This window comes from Ahaetulla prasina, chromosome 4 (genome assembly GCF_028640845.1).
Source record: "Ahaetulla prasina isolate Xishuangbanna chromosome 4, ASM2864084v1, whole genome shotgun sequence".
NCBI lineage: Eukaryota > Metazoa > Chordata > Lepidosauria > Squamata > Colubridae > Ahaetulla > Ahaetulla prasina.
The window spans coordinates 137,168,606-137,187,706 of NC_080542.1; the positions used below are offsets into that span (position 1 = coordinate 137,168,606).

General features: G+C 39.0%; 1 protein-coding gene and 1 long non-coding RNA gene across 2 annotated transcripts in view; one reads left to right on the top strand and one right to left on the bottom strand.

Annotated features, from left to right (window-relative positions):
* LOC131196672 (uncharacterized) overlaps positions 1–10,065 on the bottom strand; it is a 78,364-nt gene extending 68,299 nt beyond the window's left edge. Inside the window, exon 1 of the long non-coding RNA XR_009154800.1 lies at positions 9,966–10,065. This is a non-coding gene — a long non-coding RNA (uncharacterized LOC131196672). The remainder of the gene's footprint in view (positions 1–9,965) is intronic.
* Positions 1–19,101, top strand: part of PTPRN2 (protein tyrosine phosphatase receptor type N2) — a 925,005-nt gene that overhangs the window by 263,424 nt on the left and 642,480 nt on the right. The window contains exons 4-5 of the mRNA XM_058179748.1: positions 7,070–7,190; positions 9,984–10,134. Of these exons, the coding sequence (XP_058035731.1) occupies positions 7,070–7,190; positions 9,984–10,134 (272 nt within the window). The remainder of the gene's footprint in view (positions 1–7,069; positions 7,191–9,983; positions 10,135–19,101) is intronic.

Consider the following 19,101-nt stretch of genomic DNA (forward strand, 5'->3'; position numbering starts at 1 on the left):
AGCCCATGGACCCTCCAGGCACTGGTACCTGGCCTTGCACTCCCTCGGATCTTCCCTTTGCTTGGAAAGCCTATGCTCATAGTCCTCAGTGAGGTGCTTTTGCTGAGCCTCCTTCTCAATCAGATCCAATCTGAACAGAGCCAGCTGTTTTGCCAACTCTTTCTCATGGTGGCTGCTTAACTCCAGCAACTGCTTCCTGTTGGGGCCCTAAGGGGCCTGAGCTGGCAAATGAGGAGTGGCTGGGAGAGGTGAGTAGAGGCCATCGAGGCACCCCTCAATGTGAGTGACATCGAGTTGATCATGCCCACCCAGTCACATGCCCACCTAGTTACGCCCACTCAGCTGGTCATTAGGCAGATCATATTAGTGATCCACGGGATTTAAAATTATGAATTTAGTGGTCCCTGAGGTCCAAAAGGTTGGTGACCCCTTCTCTAAACAGCATGAAAAAAAACACCATTAAGACTCTTTTAGATGTTTGGCATTTCTTGTGAACCTGGTATGGTTCTATTGTAATCAAAATCTTTGTTTCTAAGTTTCCATAAAACTCTTTAGTTGCTTCAAGTGACCTTGGTTATTCTTTCAATAATTTCTATTTAATCATAGAATATTTCAGTTTGTATTTCTCTGTTTTAATTAATAACTTTTCAGAATCACTGTCTTAACTAGGTTCCTTAATATGGCTGCTTGTTTTTTTCATTGCCCATTGGTGGGAATTTTCAGCTGGAAGATGTACACCAGGGCTGGGCAACTATGGCCCCTTTATGACCTATGGACTTCAACTCCCAGAATTCCTGAGCCAGCATGCTGGCTCAGGAATTCTGGGACTTGAAGTCCATAGGTCATAAAGGGGCCATAGTTGCCCAGCCCTAATGTACACTGTAGGCAGAGCTCCAGCAGGGATTCTTAATTAGTAGTAGTGTGTCTTAACAGAACAGTTCTACATTAGTGACATGGAAAAAACTGCAGTCCTGTATAACCTGATGTGTTAAATTGATGTAATTGAGTTGTAGCAAAGCAGTAGCTATGATAGTAGAGACAAAAGATTGGGGAATTGCCAACTAAAATTGCCCTTGTATATCAGACTTAATTTGGATTCTGGGTGTTTACTTGGTGTTAATGCTCCTATGGAAGCTATTTTATTGAGCATCCTGGGTTGAGATTTTCTCCTCAAAACAAACAAATTAAAGAATGTAGCTGATTGTTTTTCAATGCTACTCATAGATCTTTGTGAGTGATGCTTTGTACCTTGTTGATATTTATATGCTCCAAGAGAAGAGAGATGCTGCAGAAGCAACATCTAAATATCTAAATTTTGTAAATGTCGAGAAGAGGCTATGGATAGGGTAAAGTGAAGCAACATGGATTCTTTGCCATTTAAACTATGCATGTCTGTGTTTGTGCTCTTCAGTGAAGTAGTTTTGAAGAATTTCTTTGTCAAAATGAAGCAAACCCCACCCCCACTCAAAGATCTACGTAACCCTAACTACACATCATGAAGAGTGGAGCTATAAAAGAGGGATAGTTTTTGAAATATTTTATCCTTGCTTTTCATTGTTTTTTTAATCTCTGTGTGTAGTTAGTAAAATGGATGGTTAAAATATCTGGAATTAAAATTACAATAAACAGCCATTAAAATGAATCTTCAGAGATTCTTTTTTTGGTGCAAAGGGTAATACTCAGAGGTGGGTTTCAGCAGGTTCTGACCAGTTCTGGAGAACCGGTAGCAGAAATTTTGAGTAGTTCGGAGATCCAGTAGTAAAAATGGCCCTGCCCCCATCTATTCTCTGCCTCCCAAATCCCAGCTGATTGGGAGGAAATGGGGATTTTGCAGTAACCTTCCCCTGGAGTGGGGTGGGAATGGAGATTTTACAGTATCCTTCCCCTGCCATGCCCACCAAGCCACGCCCACAAGCCATGCCACGCCTACCAAGCCACACCCACAGAACCAGTAGTAAGATTTTTGAAACCCACCACTGGTAATACTAACTATGCTGGGATGGAACAAAAGATAAAAATCAAACTTGATTAGAAATCAAACAAAAAAAACCCTACAGGTAATCTTTGACTTACAACCACTAGTAATCATTCAAAGGCAACGAAAAAAGTGACTTATTTATGTATTAAATTTGTTTGCCACCCATCTTACCTGAGCAGCTTGAAAGTGGCACCTTATAAGCATTTTTCTCACTTACGATTGTTGCAGCATTCCCATGGACATCCTCAAATTCGAATACTTGGCAACTGGAATGTATTTATGATGGCTGTAGTATCCCAGGGTCATGCAACCTTCTGATGAGCAAAGTCAGTGGGGAAGCCAGTTTCCTTTAACAACTGTGTCAGTAATTTTAACAACTGCAGTGAGTCACTTAAGAACTGTATCGAGAAATCATAAAATGGGGCAAAATTCACCTGACAACTGTTCTTACTTAATAATGAAAATTTTGGGCTCAGTTGTTGTCATAAGTCAAGGACGACCTGTACAGCTTGGTAAAAGTAAAATTCAATATTTGGTGGGACTAGTTTATATAACTTTAAACTCTAGATTGGTATTATATTTGATCAAAGCTGGTCTCTTCCTGTTCTCAGAAGTCTTTCTAAACCTTTTCACAATTGTTGAGGCATTGTCGCCTTTTTTAGTCTCTAAACACATTTTGAATTCCAAGCCACACTAGGGTACACAATAAAGATACCACATGCGACGAGTCTTGCTCATTTCCTGTATGGCTATCATACTGAGTAAGACCAATGATTACCCTCCACATAACAGGTTAAAAAAAACCTCCTCCTTTCACACATTTTAAACCTACTTTCCAGAATTCTTCCTTTCATCTACTCTTCCCAAACTCTTGCCTTTTTTTTCCCAGGAAGGGTAAAGATTGAAATAAAAATAAAAATCTTGCGGTCCAGTCACGCACCCTTTTTTAATTTTCTACAAATTACCTATAACGACAAGGAGCTATTGGAAATGAGAATGATATTATAGTTGGCAAATTAAAAGTTTTTGAATACTGTTTAAAAGCCCAGGTGTTAAAATAATATCAGTGAGAAAGAAAGGTGTACAAGACACATTGTTTCTTTGGATACTACTTTAGGAATTTCTAAAATAGAGTTTTCTATTTAAATAGATTGCTTCACAACTCATTGTCCTTTTGTCTTTGTTCCATTGTTTCAGTTTAGGCTAAATATTTAATGTAAATCCATGTTTGCTGTGTAAAATAAAAGTGAAAATGACATTTAGCTTTTTTGTTTGTATTTGTTTTCTGTTGAAATTTTAAAATTAAACACCAGTTGTTATAATATTATTTGGATTTACAATAATAATAGTAACAACAACAACAACAACAACAGAGTTAGAAAGGACCTTGGAGGCCTTCTAGTCCAACTCTCTGCCCAGGCAGGAAACCCTACACCATTTCAGACAAATGGTTATCCAACATTTTCTCTAAAATTTGCAGTGTTGAAGCATTTACAACCTCTGCAAGCAAGTTGTTCCACTGATTAATTGTTCTAACTGTCAGGAAATCTCTCCTTAGTTCTAAGTTGCTTCTCTCCTTGATTAGTTTCACCCATTGCTTCCTGTTCTACCCTCAGGTGCTTTGGAGAATAGTTTGACTCCCTCTTCTTTTTGGCAACCCCTGAGATATTGGAACACTGCTATCATGTCTCCCCTAGTCCTTCTTTTCATTAAACAAGAAATATTTTACAAGAAGAGTTCTTCACTCCTCTGAAAAAAACAAAATACTTTATCCCACCAGACTTGAAATCCTAGGCTTAGAAAACTTAGAACTCCGTCGCCTTCAACAAGACCTAAGTTTAACTCATAGAATCATCTATTGTAACGTCCTTCCTGTTAAAGACTACTTCAGCTTTAATTGCAATAATACAAGAGCAACCAATAGATTTAAACTTAATGTTAGCCGCTTTAATCTAGATTGCAGAAAATATGACTTCTGTAACAGAATCATCAGTGCTTGGAACACTTTACCTGACTCTGTGGTCTCTTCCCATAATCCCAAAAGCTTTAACCAAAAACTTTCTACTATTGACCTCACCCCATTCCTAAGAGGACCATAAGGGGCGTGCACAAATATGCCTACCATTCCTATCCTATTGTTTTTTTTCTTTTTTCTTCTTTACATATATATATATATATATATATATATATATATATATATATATATATGTGTGTGTGTGTGTGTGTGTGTGTGTGTGTGTGTGTGTGTGTGTGTGTGTGTGTGTTTGGTTATTCGGGTTGTCTCCCGCGTAAAATTGGAAGTGTCTTGGCGACGTTTCGACAAAGTCTCATTCGTCATCTTCAGGCTGCAGCTTCGTGCTTCTGGAAGCAATGTGTGATTGCAGCTGTTTCTTCCTTTTTAACTGCTAGTGGGGGTTTGAACTAGCAGTTCAAGGAAAGTTAAAAGGAAGAAACAGCTGCAATCACACATTGCTCCCAGAAGCACGAAGCTGAAGCCTGAAGATGACGAATGAGACTTCGTCGAAACGTCGCCAAGACACTTCCAATTTTACGCGGGAGAGAACCCGAATAACCAAAGACCTACATACAAACACCCGCGAAAACCTCAGAAAACAAATATATATAAATATATATATATATATGCTTATACCTCCTCATGTTTCTTCATATACATGTTTATATACTATATAATCTTTTTTTGTGTGATGCTTATGTATATTGTTGTGACAAAATAAATAAATAAATAAATAAATAAACTAGTCATACCCAGTTCCTGCATCTGTTCTTCATATGTTTTAGCCTCCAGTCCTCTAATCATCTTTGTTGCTCTTCTCTGCACTCTTTCTAGAGTCTCAACATCTTTTTTGCATTGTGGAAACCAAAACTGAATGCAATATTCCAAGTGTGGCCTTACCAATGCATTATAAAGTGGTATTAATACTTCACGTGATCTTGAGTTAATAGGCATATGTAAAATTGTCAAAGTTCATCACACTGCTGCCATATTACTGTGTGTCATTTTTAGACCTACTATTTCACAGGTTGTATAGTATCAAATGGAAATAAATCCTATGGAACTGAACATTCTTTTTCAGGTACCCATTAAAACGAACTGGTGCCAATACATCAATAATTTTTATAAAATATAGAACTGCTCTTCAGGTTAATTGACCAAAAAGTATTAACACTGTTGTTGCAATATCAGTGATTAATATGTCATTGCACAAGAAGGTATCAGAAAGTAGAATTTCAATATTGGTAATAATATGATATAGACATATTAAATCATTATGGATAATTCCAGGTGGTAATCCTATATGAACTAAAAATGTTAATCATAACATTTACAAACTAGTAATTATTCTTGGGATTACATCATTATTCTAAGAATAATTACCACGAGATTAATAAGAGATGTAATTAATATATAATTGCATTGAATTTACTTTCACAATGACACTTTGACCTTGTTTAAAACTATTAGTTGAGGTAAAATAAACACACATTGATCCCTAGATAGATTACTCTGCTGCTTATGGTTATAGTTTTCAGCAGATCAGTGTACTTCATGCCCTGATATTATTAGCTTGTTTCAATAACATCATATAAAATGGTGGTATATTTTGAACCTAATGAGATACAGTCCTGAGAAATAACTTTACATTATATCTCACTGTTCAGCTTTGAAATTCAATCCAGCTCAGTTATTCAGTTCTTTTCTGTAACTAAAGAAAAGTAACCACATTAGACAATAAAGATGCTTGCTTTATAGTTCCTCTGTGACTAAGAAACACTAAATTCCATTAAATATAATCTTTTAAATCTCATCATAACACCCACTGTCTTTTTAGAAAGGAACATTTTAAAACATCAGTATTTCAGTATAGTTAGCCCAATAATTTGCAGGCAAGGAATCCTGTCGCTATTCTTCTAAAACAAGTAGGAAATTGATTTATAAAAAAAAAAGCCTACCAACATTGAATGCATTGTGATAATTGCTTATGTAGTGCAAGATTAGTATGTTTTTCCTCTGCTTTGTTTTGTTTAAAAGAGTAATCTACAATTAAATATAAAATATAAAATATAAAATATAAAATATAAAATATAAAATATAAAATATAGAACTGCTCTTCAGGTTAATTGACCAAAAAGTATTAACACTGTTGTTGCAATATCAGTGATTAATATGTCATTGCACAAGAAGGTATCAGAAAGTAGAATTTCAATATTGGTAATAATATGATATAGACATATTAAATCATTATGGATAATTCCAGGTGGTAATCCTATATGAACTAAAAATGTTAATCATAACATTTACAAACTAGTAATTATTCTTGGGATTACATCATTATTCTAAGAATAATTACCACGAGATTAATAAGAGATGTAATTAATATATAATTGCATTGAATTTACTTTCACAATGACACTTTGACCTTGTTTAAAACTATTAGTTGAGGTAAAATAAACACACATTGATCCCTAGATAGATTACTCTGCTGCTTATGGTTATAGTTTTCAGCAGATCAGTGTACTTCATGCCCTGATATTATTAGCTTGTTTCAATAACATCATATAAAATGGTGATATATTTTGGAATATATTTTGAACCTAATGAGATACAGTTCTGAGAAATAACTTTTCATTATATCTCACTATTCAGCTTTGAAATTCATTCCAGCTCAGTTATTCAGTTCTTTTCTGTAACTAAAGAAAAGTAACCACATTAGACAATAAAGATGCTTGCTTTATAGTTCCTCTGTGACTAAGAAACACTAAATTCCATTAAATATAATCTTTTTAAATCTCATCATAACACCCACTGTCTTTTTTAGAAAGGAACATTTTAAAAACATCAGTATTTCAGTATAGTTAGCCCAATAATTTGCAGGCGCAAGGAATCCTGTCGCTATTCTTCTAAAACAAGTAGGAAATTGATTTATAAAAAAAAAAAAAAAAGCCTACCAACATTGAATGCATTGTGATAATTGCTTATGTAGTGCAAGATTAGTATGTTTTTTCCTCTGCTTTGTTTTGTTTGCCAAAATCTCAGCTTTCTGGATCAGTATTTTTGCAACTATTTTTTAGGGTTTACATGGCATGATGATTATACACAGCATATTATAGCCCGTGAGCTTTCTGATCTCCCGAAGACCCATGACTGGCATCTGGAAACATCCTCATCTGAAGACCCTGAAGATTCAACCAGGTTTATCTTCATGCATTTTATTTATTTTTCATGTAATATGGTTGCCCATCTCACACAAATTCTGGATTTATTCTGGGTGTTGTAGAATAGAATAGAATAGAATTTTTTATTGGCAAAGTGTGATTGGATACACAAGGAATTTGTCTTTGGTGCATATGCTCTCAGTGTACATAAATGAAAAGATACATTCATCAAGAATCATAAGGTACAACACTTAATGATAGCCATCAGGTACAAATAAGCAATCAAATCATACTAGGAAACAATAAATATAAATTGTAGGAATACAAGCAACAAAGTTACAGTCATACAGTCTTAAGTGGGAGGAGATGGATGATAGGAACAATAAGAAGGTTAATAGTAATGCAGACTCAGTGAATAGTTTGAAAATGTCGAGGGAATTATTTGTTTAAAAGAGTAATCTACAATTAAAATATAAAATATAAATTAACCTTAAAATATAGTACTAAATCAATTAAAATGGAAAACATGGATAAGAATAAGACTACAAAGGGAAAATATAGATAATTCTTGATTTATTATCACAATTGGGACCAGAATTTTTCTTTCTAAGCAAGTTGGTTATTAAGTGAATCACATCTGATTTTTTTTTTACTACAGTTAAGTGTATTGCTTAAATGAATCATGTGGTTATTAAGTGAATTTGACTTCCCCCCTTGCTTTTGTTGGAAGGCTAGCTGGGAAGATTGCAAATGGCAATATATTAGTAAGTCTTTTTAAAGTCAATATCGTTGAGTTAGAAAATCAAGGAGTATATGAAATCCCATGCACCGCCTGCCCCACCACATACATCGGACAAACCAACAGAAGAATAAGTGCACGCATTGAAGAACACAAGAACTCAGTCAAAAAAGAGGAACCAACTTCTTCCCTGGTCCAACACCTTAAAGCCACAGGATACGATATTGACTTTAAAAAGACCAGAACTATCGCCAAAACTGAACACTTTAACAACAGAATAATCAGAGAAGCCATCGAGATAGAAAAACACCCACACAGCATGAACAAACGAGATGATACCTCCCGCCTACCAGCCATTTGGAAACCCGCCCTTATTGACAAACGAGTCCTTAACACGAGGAATGACACCAGACCCACACTCACGAGGTCCACACAGGATGTCACCACCACACATCCACCCAGAAAGCAGACCCAAACCCACACTGATCAGGAAGCACGACCAAGGACCAGAAGCCAGACCGCAGCTGCAACATTAGCCATTTCAAACCCCTCCAATCCATACATGCAGCAGACTGACACCCACTACGAAGATGTAGTACGACCACGACCACGAAGCCAAACAGCAGCAGTGCAGCTCACCAGCTCAAATCCCCCTGCAACTCAGACTAATCTGAGCACAACCAAGCCCCCACCCAAACAGGACACTTCCCAGCCAATCAGAGCACAAAAACCCCATCCAATCAGAGCACAGCCAAGCTCCCACCCAATCAGTTCAAACCCCACTAGCAGTTAAAAGGAAGAAACAGCTGCAATCACACATTGCTCCCAGAAGCACTAAGCTGAAGCCTGAAGATGACGAATGAGACTTCGTCGAACGTCGCCAAGACACTTCCAATTTTACGCGGAGAAAACCCGAATAACCAAGACCTACATATATATATATATATATATATATATATATATATATATATATATATATATATATATATATATATATATATATATATATATAAAGGTAGCACTCTACTCTTTTAATGATACTTTCTAAGAATGTCATACATACATACATAAGGTAAAGGTAAAGGTTCCCCTCGCACATATGTGCTAGTCGTTGCCGACTCTAGGGGGCGGTGCTCATCTCCGTTTCAAAGCCGAAGAGCCAGCGGTGTCCGAAGACATCTCCGTGGTCATGTGGCCGGCATGACTCAACGCCAAAGGTGCACGGAACGCTGTTACCTTCCCACCAAAGGTGGTCCCTATTTTTTCTACTTGCATTTTTACATGCTTTCGAAACTACTAGGTTGGCAGAAGCTGGGACAAGTAGGAGCTCACCCCGTTACATGGCAGTACTAGAGATTCAAACCGCCGAGCTGCTGACCTTTTGATCGACAAGCTCAATGTCCTAGCCCCTGAGCCACCGCGTCCCCTACATACCCTGAGACACCGCATCCCCTATGCACATTTTTTTTTTAAAGTTAAACATTCCCCTCTTGTTAGGAAGTGTGTGTGTGTATACTTCCTAGAAAGTATACTTCTATTCTTTTCTATACAAAGAATAGAGTGTTACCCTTAATGTTTTGTATAAATGTATGTGTATACACACACACACACACACACACACACACACACACACACATCACAAAGAGTAGAGTGCTACCTTTAAGAACTTCCTAACAAGAGGGGAATGTTTAACTTTAAAAAAAAACAGTTCAATGTGGTAACAGCCCTAAGACCGAGGTTTAAAAACACAACAGGGATTGAAACTTTGCTGATATGCTTTGCAGTTGATACAGTATGTGTTCCTTCAAGTTATTTTTCTCAAACTCTTTTTTATTTCATAAATTCTGTTTCTTCCTTTTAGCCTTAAGACCTATTCTATTTTTTTAAAATGCTTTTATTAATATCATGAATTTTTTTACCATGGCATATTTCTGCTTTTTAATGCTGCCACTATTCTCTTCCCTTCCATAAAAATATAAATCGCATATAACACCGGTTATATATTTCAAACATTTCAGGTTATTTTTTTTTAATCTATTGCATATTTTAAAAAATACAGATAACTTTATTTACCTTGATTGTGTTGCATAGGATTTCAAAACAGGAACCTGACAGGAATTTGGGAAAAGATGTGAACTTTGCCAGTTCCCCTCGACAATACCTGACCTATCTGGATATTCTTTCTCAGTCTGGAGCTCCACATTTATATTCAACAATAAATGCCAACAAATCCCCTTTTAAGGTAAAAAAGCTTAACTCATTTTGCTGTTACAATCTATTTGTGGAAAAGTGACACAGTAAATCTTTTTATAGTGGGAGTACACTTAGAATTTTGAATCCCTGTATCAGCTACACTCACAAAATGACTGATATAGCAATTCACAAAATACCATTTATCAAAAGGTGCGAATCAGCCCACACGATGCTCATGAACAGGACCTTTATTTGCTGCATATGATGCTTGAAGTTGATGCTTTGCTTTCGTTGTGCCAACTTCCCATTTCATTTGTTTATATTAAAAATGATTAAAAAGAATCAATAGTGGCATTTGAAGAGTTTCTCATGGTCCTCATTCTTCATGTAAAACTATGGGAATTTTTTTTTTTTAAAAAAAGAAGGATTTAAGCAGGGCATTACAGTTTGGATGTGTGCCTAAGGATTTGGCTTGCAGAAACAAATATATCAAAATGTTAATAAGCAGGTCTCTTGTGGTGAAATACTGAATTTTGAACTAGCAGGATGATCTTAGGCCAGTGGTTCTCAACCTTTATAGTGCTGCGACCCCTTTAATACAATTCCCCACAATGTGGCGACCCCAACCGTAAAATTATTTTCATTTTGAATTTATCGCGCCTGAAGCCTTATTGGCTAGCGATCTGAACTGCTTGCGATTTCCTTGAGGACGGAGGCATTAAAGCGGAGACTCCTCCCCTATTAAGTTTATCGCGCCTAAAGCCAGATTAGGCTAGCGATTGGGAGTGATTGCAGCTGGTTTGAGAGGGAGACATCAGAGCAAAGATTTCTCTCTTTTTTAATTCATCGCGCCTGAAGCCGAATTCGGCTAGCGATTTGAGGCTTGTGGAGTCAATCATTGGAGTGCGATTCTTCGACTCACAAGTATACTTCCCATATTTCCGATGGTCTTAGGCGACCCCTGGCAAATCGTCATTCGACCTCCAACGGGGTCCTGACCCACAGGTTGAGAACCGCTGCCTTAGGTGAATCAGTTCAAGTTACCTTACTTATCCTCCAAATCCAATTTGTAATGTTCAGAGGTGAGTTTCACATAATTTTAACAACCGGTTCACCTAGTGCGGAACTAAAATTGTGAGCGTGTGCGGTTTCAAACACATATGATTTCCTGCTCACGACTTTCAGCACACCTTTTTGGGCAGCCGTGGTGAGTAGAGCAGGAGAGACGTGGAAATCAACTGGGCTGCATGGATGGACTGAGCGAGCCAGAGGGTGAGATATATAGGACGGGATAGCGCCGGGTGGGTGGGCGGTTCTAGCCGGTGGTTGGAACTAGTGGTTTGCCTGAACCGGTCGGAACTGGCAGCAACCCACCTATGCTTCTGTTGCACTATCCAAGCCCCTTTATTATTTGGGTTAGGACATAGCCTCCACTACTACTACTACTACTACTACTACTACTACTACTACTACTACCACTTCTTCTTCTTCTTCTTCTTCTTCTTCTTCTTCTTCTTCTTCTTCTTCTTCTTCTTCTTCTTCTTCTTCTTCTTCTTCTTCTTCTTTTATTTTTTTATTTTTATAAACATAATAAAAAAAAACCATTGTGACAGATTATCAGTCAGGTACATCCTTAAACATTATTTCAAATTTCACCCCCTGTCATGATCTAATACAATATGTTTTCTTCTCCTTTTTAAAATTCATTGTTAATTGCACATATCTAATAATAATAATAAAAAAATCTATTCCATCCCATTCTGAAAAATATTTAAATGAAGTTTAGCCCCCGTATTTAATTCCCCAAAATATCATTACTAAATCTTCTGTTAGCTTAGCCTCCACTTCTCATAATGTTGGCTTAGGGAACTCAGATCCTTAGTGAGAATGTATTCCACTTCCTCAAAATCCTTGGTTTGGATAGTTTTGCCACATTATGAGCAAAGCAAAATTTTTCAGAGTTGGTTTCTGGTAAATCACAAGTATAGAGATAGGAGTGGGGCTAGAACTGATCCCTGTGACAAGCCATTCTTAATGGAAAAGGATTTAGTAGTGGTGCCTCCTACAGTGACCTTGAAGTATCAGGGGTTTTTTCACATGTTCTCCATAAGGCCTGTTACTTGAAAACAGAATAGTTTTCAGAATTTTTCAGCTTGCGCATCAAACCATCAAGCCACACCATGTCATAAGCTGCAATCAAATCAATAAAAGCCACTGAAGTTTTTAGTTGTTTTTGGAAACCAGCTTTGATAAATGTCTATGGAGATTCTCAGTCATCCAGGTCATGGTTGTCCCAAAGGTGCTTTTTTCAAGAGGCAACTGGACTTTCTGTTTTTTCTTTGAAGGCGTTTTGCTTCTCATCCAAGAAACTATGAGACCCGAAGAAGCTTCTTGGATGAGAAGTGAAACATCTTCAAAGAAAAATCGGAAAGTCCAGTTGCCTCTTGAAAAAAGCACTTTTGGGACAGCTTTGATAAATGGAGTGAGAGCTTTGATAAATGGAGAAGCTTACAGCAGCTTCTCTTTGTTTAGAACCCAGCCTGGAAAGAAGGAACAACTGCCTTCCATCTAAGCAATCATACATCAAAGAGAGTTAAATGTGCCTTTTTGTGGAAAGAGGATAAAATACAACTACCAACCAAACCATCTCAGAATATTCCTTAACTGGTGCCTTGCATTTGGAAAACATCTTGACAATCAGGAACAATTTGATTGTGGGGGGGATGACAAATTAGAACTTGTGGGAACAAGTTGGAGCGCACAAAAAAAAATCACTGTGTATAGTGGCACAATTATGAGTATATTCTATTGCCAAATACTGTGCACATGTATGTGAAAAAGTTATCAAATCAATGAAATTGATGTTCACCTTAATGACACAATGAGAATAATATCTGGAACCCTTAAATCCACAGCATTCTCATGGCTCCATGTTCTTTCTAACAACCACAGATACCAGGGAGTAGAGTTCAAAGCACTAAAAGTTTATTTCAGACAAGAATCTGATCTACTAATAGTCAAGCCAAATTGGCGCTAGAAAAGTGTCAATAGAATTTGTGGGGGGAGGGGCTGGACTTGCGTGTCTTGTGGGAATATAACGATTTCAAACTGATGACATCTTTGACTCCACCCTTGGGTTCTACATGGTCATCTCCTATATCAGGTACACACAAAAGGGTTTGCAGACCTTTTATGGGATTAACATTGTAAATTAAAGCATTAAAAGTAAGGGCTTTTTTTCCCTCTTGAATGTAGAAAATATGTTAGTAGTTTGCATAAAATCAACAATTCAGAATTAAAGGAGCAAGATAATAGGTGTGCTAGCAATAATGAAAGAAGCCAGCAAAAATGTGTCAGGGTAGTTTAGGAATTAATTAATGGTTTCATTTGCCTCTGGTGCTTTTGGCTTAGCTCTTTCTGAAACTCCAGTGAACTGAGGATTTTCTTTGAAGCTGCTGAAAAGTGAAAATGTGTCCAAGAGGTATTTTGGTGAAGCTGCGAATGTCATATGAATCCATAAATCATTCTCTATGCTGGAGCTCTTTAATAAGGAAGTGTATTATGATGACACCATTCACTATTATTATTCTGTGTTGCCTTGGAGACAGATACACAGAGGTGTTGGGTCTGCAGAATAAAAAGTAGTCCTGGAATACACATTTTTAAAAGCACAGTACAATACTGTCTGCTAAGGGACATACCTAGAAACGGAGATGTTTCTAGTTTTCTTTGCTCTTTTTCCATTCTTAAAGCACCATAGTTGATCCTGCCCTCAGTAGGTTAAAAATCAGATTGATTAAGGCAAACTGGGGAGATGGCTGCATCATTTCATATGCTCATCTTTTGATACAGAAATATATATGTGTTGTTTAAATATTTCAGCCTTGGCAAGGAATGGGGCACTTGGGAAGAAATAAGTATTGCATTAAAGGTAACAACGTGCAATCAGCCTATGCATCTGGAATCTGAGTGAGTGAATGTCTCTTCACTCCTGATCTTTGTTGCTTAGAGCAGGGGTCTCCAACCTTGGCAACTTGAAGACTTGTGGACTCCAACTCCCAGAATTCCTCAGAATTCCCCAGAATTCTGGGAATTGAAGTCCACTAGTCTTCAAGTTGCCAAGGTTGGAGACCCCTGGCTTAGAAATTCTGCTCTGACCCATTATCCCATTGTCTCATCCAGCCTAAGCCAATAGCACTAAAGTCATGATTAGGGCCTGTCTTTTATCACAACTATCTAAAGAAGCCAATCCATTAAAAGCAATCCTTGATTTATGGCCATTTATTCAGCAATTATTCAAGATTATTCAAGATGAATAAATAATATATTAGGACTGGTCCTTGGAGTTCTAGCTATCCCATCACCCCCATGGTCATGTGATTGTGACCTGGGAATGAAGAAGTCCCTTTATATCATACTGTTGGTCGATGTTGGGGATGGGATTTCTGGCACCTCACGGATCGAGCAATAAGAAGCCTCAGATTAGTGGCATGCCAAAAAACCCAGCCCCAACCTGGTTCAGCAGCACACACCAAAGCAACTTCTTGGTGCAAAGGGCTAGACCAGGCACATCTCATCAACCTCATTCGTCTCATTCGTCATCTTCAGGCTTCAGCTTCGTGCTTCTGGGAGCAATGTGTGATTGCAGCTGTTTCTTCCTTTTTAACTGCTAGTGGGGATTTGAACTGATTGGGTGGGAGCTTGGCTGTGCTCTGATTGGATGGGGTTTTTTTGTGCTCTGATTGGCTGGGGGTGTGTCCTGTTTGGGTGGGGGCTTGGTTGTGCTCAGATTAGTCTGAGTTGCAGGGGGATTTGAGCTGGTGAGCTGCACTGCTGCTGTTTGGCTTCGTGTTCGTGGTCGTGCTACATGTTCATAGTGGGTGTCAGTCTGCTGCATGTATGGATTGGAGGGGTTTGAAATGGCTAATGTTGCAGCTGCGGTCTGGCTTCTGGTCCTTGGTCGTGCTTCCTGATCAGTGTGGGTTTGGGTCTGCTTTCTGGGTGGATGTGTGATGGTGACATCCTGTGTGGACCTCGTGAGTGTGGGTCTGGTGTCATTCCTCGTGTTAAGGACTCGTTTGTCAATAAGGGTGGGTTTCCAAATGGCTGGTAATCTTATTTCTCTGGAATCCATTGGATGTTAGTACGTTTGTGAGAGTGTGTAGTTCGGTTTTTAGGTGTTGTTCGTCAGCTAAGCGTTTTGTTCTAGAGATGAGTGTCTTGGTTACGGAGTTGATCTGTGCTGGGTGGTGGTGTGAGAGTGCGTGCAGATAGCGCTTTGTGTGTGTTTTCTTCTGGTAGATGGTGTGTCCTAGGGAGCCATTGGGTTTCTTGTAGACTAAGACATCCAGGAAGGGAAGTTGGTTGTTAACTTCTGTTTCCATGGTGAACTGTATTTTGGGGTGTAGGCTATTGAGGTGTGTGAAGAAGTTGTCAAGTTTTTCTTTCCCATGTGGCCAGATTATGAAGGTGTCGTCTACGTATCTGAGCCAGAGTTTGGGTTTGTGATGAGCTTTTTCTAGTGCTTGGGTTTCAAAGTGTTCCATGTAGAGGTTGGCAATGACAGGTGAGAGGGGTGATCCCATGGGTGCGCCTTCTATTTGTTTGTATTTTTGTCCGTTATAGATGAAGTATGTGTTGGATAGGCAGTGGTTGGTCAGATCTAGGATGTGCTTGGGGGGGTTATATTTGTTTTGGATAGCTGTCAAGGCTTCTTTGGCACTTGGGTGAAGAGGGATATGACGTCAAAGCTCATGAGTAGGTCGCTGGGCTGTAAGTTTTGTTTCTTTATGATATCTATGAACTAGAATGAGTTTTTTACGTGTGAGGCGATGGATTCTGCATAGGGCTGTAGTTGTTTGGCGAGAAATTTGGCTAGGTTTTGTAGAGGCGAGCCTATGGAGCTGACTATGGGTCTGAGTGGGGTTCCTTCTTTGTGTATCTTGGGGAGGCCATAGAGCTTAGGGCATCTGGATGATTTCTCCCTGGGAATGATTCTTTGTTGGATTTCTTCACTGATGGGGGAGGCTTTTATTTTGGATCTAGTGGTTTTTTCTAGGTAGGTGGTGGGGTCTGTTTTTAGGGGCTTGTATGCAGGGTCTTGGAGTAGGTTGGTTAATTTGGTTTGGTAGTCCGATGTGTTCATAACCACCGTGGTGTTCCCCTTGTCTGCTGGTAGGATTATTATGCTGGTGTCTTTTTTCAGGTTAAGTAGTGCTGTCTGTTCCTCTTTGGGTAAGTTGCTTTTGGGTGGCTTGCTGCTGCAGAGGATGTTGGTGATTTCGAGTCTGATTTTGTTAGCGTCATCCGGGTTGATTTTGGTCAGGCTGGTTTCAACTCTGCATATAATGGTTTCAGTGGGGGTGTATTTGGGAGTGACTGCAAAGTTGAATCCTTTGGAAAGGACATCGGTTTCAGCTTTGGTGAGGATCCTATCTGAGATGTTATGCACTGTTTGTTTCATGTGTGGCTGTGAGGGTGGAGGGGTTTGTTTCTGGCATTCTTGTAGTCTTCGGAGTTTGTTGGTGTGTGTTTCTGTCTTGAGGGTGGTCTGTGTTTCGGCTCTCCAAACGGCGAGTTGTTTGGATTTGTCCCAAAGTGCAGGGTGGATCTTGTTGCTGAGTTTGAGATGAAGTGTGAGGAGATCTTTGTTGATTTGATCTAGGAGGAATCTTTTTGTGTGAAGTTCATTTCTGATTAGGGCCAATTCTGTTCTTTTTAGGATGCGTTTGGCGGCTGCAGAGTTGGAGTGGAATTTCAATTGGAACATGTGGGGATTAAATTTTGATCTCGGCAGTTTTGTAGGAATGCAAGGTCACATAAAATGGAAGCTCTTTGGACTTCTAGTTTTTCATACATCCTGGTCAGATGGTGGATTTTCTCTCCGTAGAAGGGCAATATTTGTTTTCTGAGGGTTTCGCGGGTGTTTGTATGTAGGTCTTTGGTTATTCGGGTTTTCTCCCGCGTAAAATTGGAAGTGTCTTGCCGACGTTTCGACGAAGTCTCATTCGTCATCTTCAGGCTTCAGCTTCGTGCTTCTGGGAGCAATGTGTGATTGCAGCTGTTTCTTCCTTTTTACTTTTTACTACACCCCAAAATACAGTTCACCATGGAAACAGAAGTTAACAACCAACTTTCCCTTCCTAGATGTCTTAGTCTACAAGAAACCCAATGGCTCCCTAGGACACACCATCTACCAGAAGAAAACACACACAAACCGCTATCTGCACGCACTCTCACACCACCACCCAGCACAGATCAACTCCGTAGCCAAGACACTCATCTCTAGAACAAAACGCTTAGCTGACGAACAACACCTAAAAACCGAACTACACACTCTCACAAACGTACTAACATCCAATGGATTCCAGAGAAATAAGATTACCAAACTAATCCAAAAAGAACCCCCCACTAAAACCCAAGACAGAGAACAAGAAAATGGCACAGCCCTCCTCCCATATATAAAAGGCACCACAGACAGAATCAGCAAGATCCTCCACAAACATAACATCAAGACAGCATTCTGCACAAACCAAAAAATATCCACCATCCTAAGAAACCCCAAAGACAAAATTGAGTTAGAAAATCAAGGAGTATATGAAATCCCATGCACCGCCTGCCCCACCACATACATTGGACAAACCAACAGAAGAATAAGTGCACGCATTGAAGAACACAAGAACTCAGTCAAAAAAGAGGAACCAACTTCTTCCCTGGTCCAACACCTTAAAGCCACAGGACACGATATTGACTTTAAAAAGACCAGAACTATCGCCAAAACTGAACACTTTAACAACAGAATAATCAGAGAAGCCATCGAGATAGAAAAACGCCCACACAGCATGAACAAACGAGATGATACTTCCCGCCTACCAGCCATTTGGAAACCCGCCCTTATTGACAAACGAGTCCTTAACACGAGGAATGACACCAGACCCACACTCACGAGGTCCACACAGGATGTCACCATCACACATCCACCCAGAAAGCAGACCCAAACCCACACTGATCAGGAAGCATGACCAAGGACCAGAAGCCAGACCGCAGCTGCAACATTAGCCATTTCAAACCCCTCCAATCCATACATGCAGCAAACTGACACCCACTATGAAGATGTAGCACGACCACGACCACGAAGCCAAACAGCAGCAGTGCAGCTCACCAGCTCAAATCCCCCTGCAACTCAGACTAATCTGAGCACAACCAAGCCCCCACCCAAACAGGACATGCCCCCAGCCAATCAGAGCACAAAAAAACCCCATCCAATCAGAGCACAGCCAAGCTCCCACCCAATCAGTTCAAACCCCCACTAGCAGTTAAAAAGGAAGAAACAGCTGCAGTCACACATTGCTCCCAGAAGCACGAAGCTGAAGCCTGAAGATGACGAATGAGACTTCGTTGAAACGTTGCCAAGACACTTCCAATTTTATGCGGGAGAAAACCCGAATAACCAAAGACCTACATACAAACACCCGCGAAAACCTCAGAAAACATACATATATATATATAAAATTAATTAATTTTGTCACAACAATATACATAAGCATAAGCATGAAATTTGATTGTTTTCAGGGGAAGTTAGGAATTGATGATTGTAGGGGTATAATTAAGTTGGGGTGAAATTTTTTTAGCATATGTTTGTTTTATTTTTAACTATACCTTGTGCTCGTTCCGGGAAGTCGGGGGAGGGAGGGGGGTTGTGAAGGGAGGGGAGGGGGGGGGAAAGGGGGAAAAAATTTTCTGTAAAACCTTTTGAATAATAAAAAAAAAGCATGAAATAACTATACTATATAAAGCATATATATAATCATAAGTATGTAATAACTATATTAATTGGATATAACAAAAGGAAACAATAGGACAGGAACGGTAGGCACGCTGGTGCTCTTATGCACGTCCCTTACAGACCTCTTAGAAAAGGGGTGAGGTCAATAGTAGACAGTTTTTGGTTGAAGCTTTGGGGATTTTGGGAAGAGACCACAGAGTCAGGTAGTGTATTCCAAGCATTAACAACTCT